Here is an 11,860-nt window from a genome sequence, read left to right as displayed (position 1 = left end):
CCCAGCTAGAAATCCTCTGCTCCATCTGCAGAGGAAGTGGTAGATGCCACAGAACTGCCGTTCTGGCCACAGACACCCCCTGCCTCTGTTCTGCCCCACTCTCTACTGGGCTATAAGGACAGAAATGAACCAGGCAGGTGCTGCCGTAACTGGGGAGCCTCCGGTAAGGCTCAGACGTGCAGATATGCCTGTTGGCAAGACTAGCCCACCAACCCCGACTTCAGACTTGTGGCAAGAGGGGGCAAAGAAATGGCACAGCAGTAGCCAGGTACCTCAGTTCTTCTGTGCCAGAAACATTGTATAGACGGCATATGCCGATTCAGCAAAGGCGGCAGTTGCTCAACCCATGTTTGTCACTTAGTGTGTGGCCGCTGGCAAGTTACTTAACCTATCTGAGCCTTAATTTCCTCATTGTTGAAATGTCGATGAGAATGCAAAGGCTAAGACCAGGCCGTGTGAGCTCAGCCACCCGGACCATTGTGGGCCAGGAGCCAAAGGCTCCTTGAATGTATTTCCATGTCTACTGTGTGATCCCTAAAGAGCATTCCTCAGTTTGGTTACAGCGTCCTTTCCCAAGGTGACATTGCATGAGTGACAAGACACTTCCATAATTCATATTCATGCACAGCTCCAATAGAGGGCTCCAGCAAGGCAAGTGGGGCAGTGTGGGGGAAAGACACTGGGCAGGAAGCAAAGCTAGTCTAAGGAGCATGTGACCTCCCTGGGGAGCACACTGGGGGCCTGCCACCCACAGTCAACGTGACAAACAGTGACCCTGGATGTCGAGCCCTTGTAGACCTGCTGCTTGATGGTGCGCTGTGAGGTGCTTCGCTCTCCAACCTTGGTAAGTGGTCAGGGAAGGCCTTTGGGAAGAAGCAGCCACCTCTGGCAGAAAGGGGCGCCCAGAAGGGACTGGTGTGAAAAATTACAACTCAGAAAGTAAAGGCAAGAACACACAGGATGGAGTGGTCCAGACTAGGCTGAAAGGGAATAAGAGGGTTGGTGAACGCAGCCAAGCTGGGCCCAGGTCTGGTGAGGATGGAGAGGAGAAACTGGACTTCAGAAATCTTTTTTATGGGGCTGGGAGTGTAACTCGGTGGTAGAGCAATGGTCTTAGTATACCCAAGGCCCTGGATCACACCAATGCTGCTAGAGAAGCATGTAAACCTCAGGATGGCAGACAGGAGTTCAGCAATCTGGAGAGAGGAGGGTCCAAGGATGGGCCAGGGCTGTGTAGTTCCCATCCTCGGGGTGCACAGCTTCCTGGGGATGGGGGAGGGCTCAGAACTTGTGACTCAGGGCATCCATCCTGTGGTCAGACACTCACGGCCAGCTGATGCAGGTGCATGCGCAAGAGGCAGTGGCCCCCAGTGGCTTCATGCTCCCAGTAGGCAGGTGTGGTTTCGGAACACGAGAACCCCAAGGGAGAGATTGGTTCTGACGGCTAGCCCTTCAGTGAAGACCAGGCTCCCCTCCCCCTGTCCCTGCAGCTGTCACTGGACAGAGGGAGGGGGAAGTGGCCAGAAGGGGAAGTAAGAGGGTTCCCGTCCAGCCAGTCACCAATCTCCTTGGGTCTTCAGAGCAGCTGTGGCCATGGAGTCCGTGGAGACCCCTGTCAAGGACGGCATCCTTTACCAGCAGCACATGAAGTTTGGCAAGGTGGGAACCCCAGGCTGCCTACCTAGACAGCCTGTTTAGACGTACGAGAACTGGGAAGGGAGTCTGGGTGGGCTGAAACCTGGGAATTTGGGAGTGGAGGTTCTTGGCCTGAGATTAGGGCTGAGGCGTCCTTTCTAAGATGATCTCAGAGTGGTAGAGATGCCAAGACCATGGTCTTAAGAACCAAAACCTTTGTGTATGCTGGCTCCAGAGCTCCTGAAGAAGGTCAAGGCCTGAGTGGCAGGAGTCTTCTAAGGATGGAGCAGCACCCTGCAGACCAAGGCTGGGTCTCCAGATACTGGGGAGGAGAAGGGTTGGGGATTCATGGTGCTCCTTGAGCATCAGACTCGACACCCACAGTCCAGCTGCAACTGCTCCCTGGGTGGAAACACTGTTTCCTTTGCTAGGTGACATTTGCATGTTTCCTTCCTTAGCAGCACGAAGCTGAGGCCTCCTTCCCACCACACCCAGCCATGGCCTAAGTGCCCTTTTCGGTTGGGGCTGGCAATAGATAGCTTAACAGCGGTGTCAGCTGACCTGCCCCAACCGCTAGATACTTTACAGACAATCCAGTAGAAGTCCAGGCTTATGTTCTCATGACCTTTAGAGGCAAGTTATGAAGGTCATTCAGAAAAGGGCAGGGAGGATGGGATTTGAACTCGGACCTGACCAACCCTAAATACAGACTTCCTGCTTACCTTTGCCCTAGCAAGGCCTCCTCCTTCCTTTGTACCCTAAAGCCTTAGGGAGGCAGAAGCCAGGCGGTCAGTGGCTCAGCAGCTTGTACACAACCAAGTGGCAGGGAAACCTTCTTCCCAAGGGCCTCTCTCTTTACAGAAATACTGGCGGAAAGTGTGGGCTCTGCTGTATGCTGGAGGCCCATCAGGTGTGGCTCGGCTGGAAAGCTGGGATGTTCGTGATGGTGGCCTGGGGCCAGCAGGTGACAGATCTGTAGGGCCCGGCCGTCGAGGCGAGCGTCGGGTCATACGTTTGGCTGACTGTGTGTCTGTTCTGCCGGCCGACGGTGAGAACTGTCCCAGGGACACCGGGGCCTTCCTGATTACTACCACTGAACGAAGCCACCTGCTGGCTGCACAGCACCGCCAGTTGTGGATGGGCCCCATTTGCCAGCTGGCTTTCCCGGTGAGTGTAAAGTGAACTGGCCTGCGGGGACTACCTCACCCCTCCTACTTATTCATGTCCTTGCTTAGCCAGATTCGGCCGCTTGGTAAGCGGTGCCAAAGTCTGGCAAATCTGGGCAGAATTTTTGCCACATTCAGAAACCCACAGAATGATCTCAGATCCCCATGTATGCTATAGAGAAAAATCAAACATTAGGTCAGGAGACCTCTCTAAGGAGGAGACAGTGGGCTGAGCCCTGCATGACAGGTGAGAACTCACCAGGCAGAGGCTTGAGAAAGGTGTCTAAGACACTGACAATTATTGTAATGCTGGTGTCATGGCCAAAGGCCCTGGGGCAGGGAAACATGGTATGTTTGAGGAGCAGAACGTAGGCTAGCCAGTAGCTGAGGCACACAAGAGTTAGTACATTTGGGAAGTTCAGTGAGCGCCTGTTGAAACCACCTTGGGCCAAGTGTGGGTTGGAGGTTTTATACTGAATCAGAAGAATGGCTTTGGAGTATTAAAACCAGAGGCTAGGGCTGGTGAGATGGCTCAGAGGATAAGAGCACTGGCTGCTCTTCCAGAGGTCCTGAGTTCAATTCCCAGCAACCACATGGTGGCTCACAACCATCTGTAATAAGGTCTGATGCCCTCTTCTGGCCCATAGGGATACATGCAGGCAGAATATTGTATATATAATAAATAAATAAATCTTTAAAAAAAATAAATAAAACCAGAGGCTAGTGGTTCTGAAGATTCAGGATTCATGATAGAAAAACAAACAAGCCTGGCAGTTCATCAGAAAGCTAATCATAGAGCAGCTGGAGAGATGGCTCAGAGGTTAGAGCACTGGCCCCTCTTGCAAAGGGGCTGAGTTCAATTCCTAGCACCCACATCGCAGCTCACAACTGTTAAGTCTCAAGGGATCAGACACCCTCTTCTAGCCTCCATGGCTACTGTACACTTGTAGTCAACAGACACACATGTAGGCAAAAACCCATACACTTAGCAATAAGTAAAAAATGTTTTTTAAAACCAATATGGCTGCAGTTCTCCTGCTTCATGCATAACCAAGAGAATGAAAAGAGATGTTCAGGCAAAGTGTGCCCACCAGTGCTCATGGCAGCACTAGTCACCATTGCCAAGAGATGGAACCATACAGGGACATCCCCTGATGAAGACTTAAACAGAACCGTAAGCTGGGCAAAGTGGCCCAGGCCTGTGACCCCAGTGTTTGGAAGGTGGAAGTAGAAGGTTCAACAATTCAAGGTCATCCTTGGCTACATGGCCAGTTCCATACCATCCTGGGCTACTTGAGACCCTGCCTCAAAAACAACAAGACAAAAAAAAAAATGAGCCTGGGAAAAATACAACATGAAAGAAGCTAAACACAAAGGGTAGCACATAAGATCTTTTAAAAATTTGTATGATATATCCAGAACAAACAAATCCATACAGACAGTGCAGGTGCGCGGTTGCCAGGCACCCGGGGAGGGAAGTGGGTAGTGACGACTGATGGGTACTGGGCTGTCATTTGTGATGATGCTGAGCTCTGGAATTTGGTGCTGCTATGGCTACACAACCTTGTGACTATACTAAAAACCACTGAATTGGTACCTTAAAATAGTGATGTTGATTTGTACCAATTGTTTCTAAATTAAGAAATGCACAGGATGAAAGGAGGTGGGGTTTGGCTTTGGCTGTGCTCATGGATCAAGATAGCTATGGTGGACAACTAGAACCTGAAAGAACTGTGGGACCGGCCATGTATGGGAGTCAGGGAAGGTCAGGGGTGACCTGCAGGTGGCGATAGTGAGCTGATTGGAGAAGGCTGGACTTGCCGCTGCCCGCCCCCCACTTCCCACCTCTTCACTGAAGCATGCTGTCGAAGCCATATGGAAGCCAGCCCAGCCCCTGGCCACACACAGGGGCTATAGAAACATCCCCTCGGTACGTTAGAGCACTGGGGACACCCTTGCACTACAGAGATGGCTGTGCTCCAAGACCAGCGCCCTCAGGGGAGCCCAATGGGGATTGCCGCCCCATAGTGCGATGGGAAATGACGCAGGAGCGACAAGAGCCCTGCAGAGTGTGAGGCAGAGTGCATGGGAGCTGTCCTGATGACTCCGTGGGAGAGGTGGCAGGGAGGAACAGGTCGGGCTCTAACTGACAACGCAAATCTGTTCCTCAGGGCACCGGAGAATGTTCTGGATCTGGTCAGGCTGAGACTCCAAAAAGAGGCTTTGTTCCCATGGAGGAAAACTCTATCTACTCCTCCTGGCAAGAAGGTGACTCAGGGGAGACCCCAGGGCAGCCTCACACCCACCCCAGCAGTGGTCTCTAACAACTGATGAAATGTCCTTGCTTCCTGAGTACAGTGGCCGAATTTCCAGTGGTCGTCCAGAGGACGGAGGCCACCACCCGCTGCCAGCTGAAAGGCCCCTACCTCCTGGTGCTGGGCCAAGATGACATTCAGCTTCGGGAGGCTTCTAATCCCCAGGCCTGCTACAGCTGGCCCTACCGTTTCCTGCGCAAGTTCGGCTCCGACAAGGTGAGGTGCTGGCCAGCCTGAAGGGTCACTGTAGGGAAAGGTGGTCAGTGTCCTGGCTCCTCAGCCACTGACCCCTGCCTATGTCTCTCGCATGCAGGGCGTGTTCTCTTTTGAGGCCGGTCGCCGCTGTGACTCGGGTGAGGGTCTTTTTGCCTTCAGTAGTCCTTGTGCCCCAGACATATGTGGAGCTGTGGCTGCTGCCATTGCCCGCCAGCGGGAACGTCTTCCAGAGGCAGCCACGTCCCCGCCCTGCCCCCTGCCTCGGGCCCTCTCCCTGCCCTCCCTAGAGCCCCCTGGAGAGCTTCGGGAAGTGGCCCCAGGGTTTGAGCTGGCCACTTCCAGAAAGCTGCCTATGGTTGATCATGGGCCTCAAAGCCTGCCGCTGCTGCTCAGTCCTACACAAGAAGAAACAGTATCTGGTCTCTATGCGTCTGTGTGCAAGCAGACCAGCAAGCCCACAGCCACTGGAGAGCACCTCTATGAGAACCTGTGTATGCTGGAGGCCAGTCCTGGGCTGTCCAATGGGGGCCCTAAGTCCCAAGAGGGCCCTCCGGGCCACAGTCCCCTATCCAGCCCCATCTATCACAACAGTGAGGACCTGAGTTGGCCTGGCTCGGCCCAGGATAGCAGCTTGGAAGCCCAGTACCGGAGGCTGCTAGAGCTGGAACTAGATGAGGCTGGAGGAACTGGCCGCTCCGGTGCACAGGCAGGCATCAAGGCCAAGCTGGTGACCCTGCTGACCCGTGAACGGAAGAAGGGCCTTGCTCCCTGTGACCGGCCCTGAAGGCCTGTGCAGTGACCGCAAGACAGAGGAACCTGAGAGCGCAACTTCAAACATAGCCTCTGTCTGCTCTGGACCTGCAGGGACAAGCCAGGCAGCAGGGAGGAGCCACCTGCTGCCCCACCCACTCCCAGTGGACAGTGTACAGATTGATGAATAATAAAGCTTGCCTACCAACTTCCCCTCCCTTCTGCCTATGGCCCACAATCTACGCTGCCTTGCTTTTACCTGGGTCCCTACTGAAACACCGTATGCTAGTGTTCATTGTAGCAAATCCCAGGCCCTTATGCTGGGCCCGGAGACTGAGCGTCCTGATCCTGACTTCAGCCACCGCTGAGCTAAAATCTACTTGAGCAGACAGACAAGAGGCAGTTTGGGCTCTATGTGGTTCTGTGTAGCAGGAATGACAACCAAACAGAGGGAGAAATGGGCTCTGTTAACAGAAGTGCCCCTAAACTGAGTCGGAAGGGTAAGCATGGCCCATCCAGGCAAGCTGTGGGGCTGGCATTCCAGGCTCAGGAGGGTCATTTATGGAGCAGAGTCACTACTTGGCTGCTGTTCTGCTGTAAACTGGGGGTCATCCTTGGAAAAGATAACAGTTAGGCTTGTCGAAGGAACGATAAGAAGACTGGGCCTGAGGGAACAGAGGACCGCAAGGCAGCTGAGCTGTGGAGGGGGTGGCGGGCACGGGTTGGAGTGGTGTGGTGGGGAAGGACAGGAAGAAGGACTGTAGATTGTACACACCTAAAACACTCGTGCCCAATAGAACTCAAGCATTGTGCAGACATCTGGAGAACCTCTGGCTTGCTTCATCAACTGTAAAGAAACAATAAAAATTAAAAAATAAAATCATGTGGGGCTGGAGGCAGAGTCAGTGGAAATACCTAGGATGAGGTATACCCTGGGTTCAATCTTCAACACACACACACACACAGAGAGAGAGAGAGAGAGAGAGAGAGAGAGAGAGAGAGAGAGAGGCACACTCTCAAGTAAAAAAGACTACATTATCCAGGAAGCAGAGACGAAGATCTCTGTGAGTTTGAGGCCAGCCTCGTCTCCATAGAAAGTTCCAAGATAGACAAAGCTACAAACGAGAGTATACCAAAAAATAAACCAGATGAACACACACACAAAAACCCCACCACCAAGAGTAACAACATCAAAAGATTAAATCATACAGTAAGTTATATATTAGATTTAAGATTTCTACTTGGGGTGGGCAGAGGTGTTAGAGGGGTGGCTCAGCAGTTAAGAGCACTGGCTGTTTGCTCTTCCAGAGGATCCAAGCTCATAACCACCCTCTAACTCGTTCTAGAGAACCCAATGCCCTCTTCAGCTTCCACAGGCAATGCATGCACACCTTGCACAAACATTCATGTAGTTAAAACATCCAACACACACACACCAATCTTTTTTTAAAAAAGAGTTTTATTGAAACTGTGGTAGGGAGATAAGTCAGTGGATAAAGAATGTGTCACTGGAGCTGGGATTCCCAAAACCCACGTAAAAGCTGAGGTGTGTTGCTACCTGTAATCCCCGCTCCTGGGAGGCACAGACAAGATTCCAGTGGCAAACGGGCTAGGTAGACTAGCCAGAGTCAGCGAGCTCCAGCTTCAGTGAGACTCTCAACAAAATGGGAGACAATGGGGAAAGACACTCAGCGTCAACTTCTGGATTACACACACACAACACGCACAGACATATGCATGTGGAACCCACACATGCACACATAACGCACACGCACACACACACACACATGCAAAAAAAGTCCTCTGTCAACCCCAGTGCCTACACTGCTTCCAGATACTGGGGAGCATTCTATGTTCAAGACAGCTTCAGCTGTACTCACAAGGAGCCAGCATTCCACAGCTAAATGAGCAAATTAATTTTAAGACTCCAGTGCCCATTTTCCCTTGCCATCCCTTCCAGGCTCGCTGCCTGGGCATAAGGCACCGTGCCCACTTCCCAGTTCTGGCTTCTCAATCTCTGGACTTGCTGCATTAGCTGCCCACAGCGATAGACAAGGTCTGCAGAGCTTATGCTTGCCTTAAACCCAAGCCTCGGTCTCTCACTACTGAGATTCTAGACATTCGTGCTCAAGTTGTCTACACCGTTGACACTCCCAAGCCCCGTCCTCACGACAGTGACAACCAGTCTTGCTTCCTAGCATCTCTGGTCACCTCTTCCCTTACACTCTCCTCCCCCACACCTCACTCTTGGAGTCCCTCCTCCCCTCCTCTTTGGTTTGACTGTCAAAGTCCTCAGCTTCTGGTGAATTCACTGGTAGCTGCCCAGCTGGAGAAATCCACTTAGGAAAGCTTGACTGTGTTCTTGCACATAGGCAGGCTCCCTTCTGTGCTGGTTTGAAGGAGAATGGCCCCTGTAGGCGCATATGTTTGAATTCTCGGTCCCCAGTTAGTGGCACTCTTTAGGAAGGATTGGGGGTGTGTGGCCACGTAGGAGTGGGAATGGTCTTGTTGGAGGAGGTGTATGTGATGGGCTTAAAGGTTTCAAAAGTTTCCTACTTGTAGATCAGATGCAAGCTGCTGCTCCAATACCATGCCTACCTGCCACCTCGCCATGCTTATTGTGATAAACAAGGAGTAACCAACTCTGAAACTATAAGGAAGTCCCCAAGTAAATGCTTTCTTTTATAAGCTGCCTTAGATATGGTGTCTCATTAAAGCAACAGAACAGTAACTAAGACATCTTCAGACCTTTCCGTTTCCACCCACTCACCTCCTAGACACTGTCAGAAATGAGCAGTCAACAGAGGTGGCCCTTCCACCTCCCTCTGCTGCACTGACAAAGGAGCCAGCATCTTAATCTTCTTTCAGTATCTAGAAGGAGCTCCCACCTGAAACATCCAGTGAGTTTCTCTTTGGGGCTTTTCTCATTCAGTCAGTCAGTCCCCAGTATCAGCATCTTGCTGTCCCCATCCACGTCCAGCCGTGCAGGAGCTGATTGATGGTCTCTGATTTCACGTCTCCAAAGAAACCTTCCTTTCACCCCACGCTCTCCTTCCACCACCTCCCCGTTTCTCTGTCCTGCTCCCCAGCGAAACTCCTCAAAAGAGTTGAATTACTCTCATTTCCAGTTTCCCACCCCCACTCTCCCTGACTTGTTTCCTCTTTATCTACTGTCCCACTACATAACTTTTCAAAGTCAACAACTATCTACCAGACCAGGCTGCATATGGAGACATTGGAACCCTTCTGCTTCCTGACAACATTCCTCGCCCCTGTCTGAATGCTTCACGAAGTTTTCCCGCCCTTTTCCAGTGCCTCCTTCACAGGGAGTCACTTTTCCTTAGTGTTCAGGATTGAAGCCAATGCCTTTTGTCCACGTTAGCCCTGTTCTCCCACTGAGCTGCGGAAACAGCCCCCAGCCTCTTTTGCTTCTCCTTTCTGTCTCTGATCCTCTCAGAGTTCTTACAGTTAAAAGTGAGTTCAGCCTGGCTCTGTGTGAGATCACTTGGAGGCCTTTGAAGGATGCCCGTGGCTAGGCTCACACACAGAGCTTGATTTTTATCTATTAAATACATGGAACCTTGGCATCAGTGCTTCGTTTTTCAAATTCTGGCACTATCCTAACATACAACCTGAGCTGAACCACTGCCATAAGTGAGTTAGTTAATCACCTGGTTTATTTTATTAAGATTTATATTTATTTTGAGCCGGGCAGTGGTGGCGCACATCTTTAATCCCAACACTCGGGAGGCAGAGGCAGGCAAATCTCTGTGAGTTCGAGACCAGCCTGGTCTACAAGAGCTAGTTCCAGGACAGGGTCCAAAGCTACAAAGAAACCCTGTCTCAAGAAACCAAAGAAAAAAATTACATTTAGTTTATACGTTTGTGTGCTTTGTGTGTATGTGTGCATCAATTGTATGCAGTGCCCATGACAGCAGAAGAGGGTGAAGGGTTTGGGTACTCTGGAACCAGAGTTATAGACTCCAGTTCTGTTAGTCATTATGTGGATGCCAGGAACAAAACCTGGGTCCTCTGTAATACCAAAAAGTGTTCTTAACTACTGAGTCATCACTCCAGCCTCATATATCACTAAAATTTAAAGGCCATCTGAATGTTGATAATTTCCAGAGAGGTGTCCACCTTCAACATAGACTTTCTGGGCTTAAATGGCTAAAATTTAATTTAATGGCTTTAATTTAGCATTTAATGGCTAAAAGTGCTTACTGCCCTACCAGAGGACCAATGTATGTACGACAGCAGCCATGTGAGGTGTCTCACAAATGCCTGCAACATCAAGGAATAATACAACTTCTGGTCTCTAATAAATCTCTACACACACAGCACATATCCACACCCACACACCAAACACCCTACACACACCACACACCACACACACCACATGCACATACATTATACACCCATACACACATCACACACACACCACACACATACCACACACACACACACACACACACACTACCCACACACCACACACCCACATGACACACACCACAACACACCCCACACACCCCACACCCACACACTACACACCCACACACACATGACACACTCACACACCACACATACCACACACATACCACAGCCTCCCTACCCACACACATGACACACCCATACACACACACACACCACACACACACACACACACACACACACACACCCACACACACATGCGCTTCCCACTCACTCCAGTGTAGCAGGCTTTCTTGGACTGTCATCCCCCAGATCATGGCAAAGAGACTTATTATAATTATGAATGCCCAGCCTTAGCTTAGGCTTGTTTCTAGTCAGTCTTGTTTATACTTAACTCAGTTCTGTACTAGGACTTTCCTTTGGGCTGTCAGCCCCAAATAACAACACGGAGACTTATTATTAATTATGAATGTTTGACCTTAGTTTAGGCTTGTACTGCTAGCTCTTATAACTTAAATTATTCCGTATTTTTTATAAATCTATGTTCTACCATCTGGCTTTTACCTCACTCACATTTTGTGTGTCTGATTTGTTTGGCTCCTCAATGGTGTCTGCTTCCTCTCTCTGTCCTCAAGTACTGCCTACCTTCCCTGCCTAGCTATTGGCCATTCAGCTCTTTATTAAACCAATCACAGCATTACATCTTCACACAGTGTACAAATATCCCACAACACATTTTTATAGTCTTTATGCCTCCCGAGGCTTGTTTACCTTGTTTACAGACTGTTTATCCTGCTGTCCTGCTTCCCCTAAGTCTGGCTCTCTGTCTGCCAGTTCTGCTTATTCTGCCTCTGCCTAGCTATTGGCTGTTCAGTTCTTTATTAGACCAATAGGGTACCTTAGGTAGGAAAGGTGCAACAGCAACACAGCTTTACCTAGTTAAACAAATGCAGCATAAACAAAAGTAACACATCTTTACATAGTTAAACAAAAGCAACACACCTTTACATAGTTAAACAAAAGTAACACACCTTTACATAGTTAAACAAAAGTAACACACCTTTACATAGTTCAATATTCTATTCCGCAATTCTCTAGATTTAAGAAGTTAACTGCACATCTCTATATCTAAAAGACATTTCGAGGTTTAGAGCTGTAGCTCAAGGACACAACATTTATCCAATATTCTTGAAGCCCTTGATCCCAACACTGCCAAAAGAAAAAGTGTCTCCAAGCCTAATGTAGATATGTAGGAAATGAAGCTTAATGAAGATAAGTAGGAAAATCAGGACTCTGTGCAGTACTGTTTCAAGGCATGTTTCAGAGCAGAGAGAAAAGTCTAGAAGG

At 50.1% G+C, this 11,860-nt stretch overlaps 1 protein-coding gene across 2 annotated transcripts; it reads left to right on the top strand.

The window, feature by feature from the left end:
* Positions 1 to 689: 689 nt before the first annotated feature.
* Dok3 (docking protein 3) lies at positions 690 to 6,290 on the top strand. Of its 2 annotated transcripts, none has more exons than XM_048447753.3 (6): positions 690 to 844; positions 1,581 to 1,659; positions 2,497 to 2,802; positions 4,973 to 5,069; positions 5,160 to 5,332; positions 5,430 to 6,290. In XM_048447753.3, exons 2-6 carry the CDS (start codon positions 1,594 to 1,596, stop codon positions 6,114 to 6,116), a joined length of 1,329 nt encoding a protein of 442 aa, XP_048303710.1. In that variant the 5' UTR covers positions 690 to 844; positions 1,581 to 1,593; the 3' UTR covers positions 6,117 to 6,290. The 2 variants fall into 2 exon arrangements, with proteins under 2 accessions (XP_048303710.1, XP_048303711.1); XM_048447754.3 differs by having other exon boundaries at positions 701 to 844; positions 1,586 to 1,659.
* Positions 6,291 to 11,860: the final 5,570 nt, after the last annotated feature.

This window comes from Myodes glareolus, chromosome 14 (assembly GCF_982192425.1).
Source record: "Myodes glareolus chromosome 14, mMyoGla1.1, whole genome shotgun sequence".
Taxonomy (NCBI): Eukaryota; Metazoa; Chordata; class Mammalia; order Rodentia; family Cricetidae; genus Myodes; species Myodes glareolus.
This window is presented reverse-complemented; position numbering and strand designations above follow the sequence as displayed.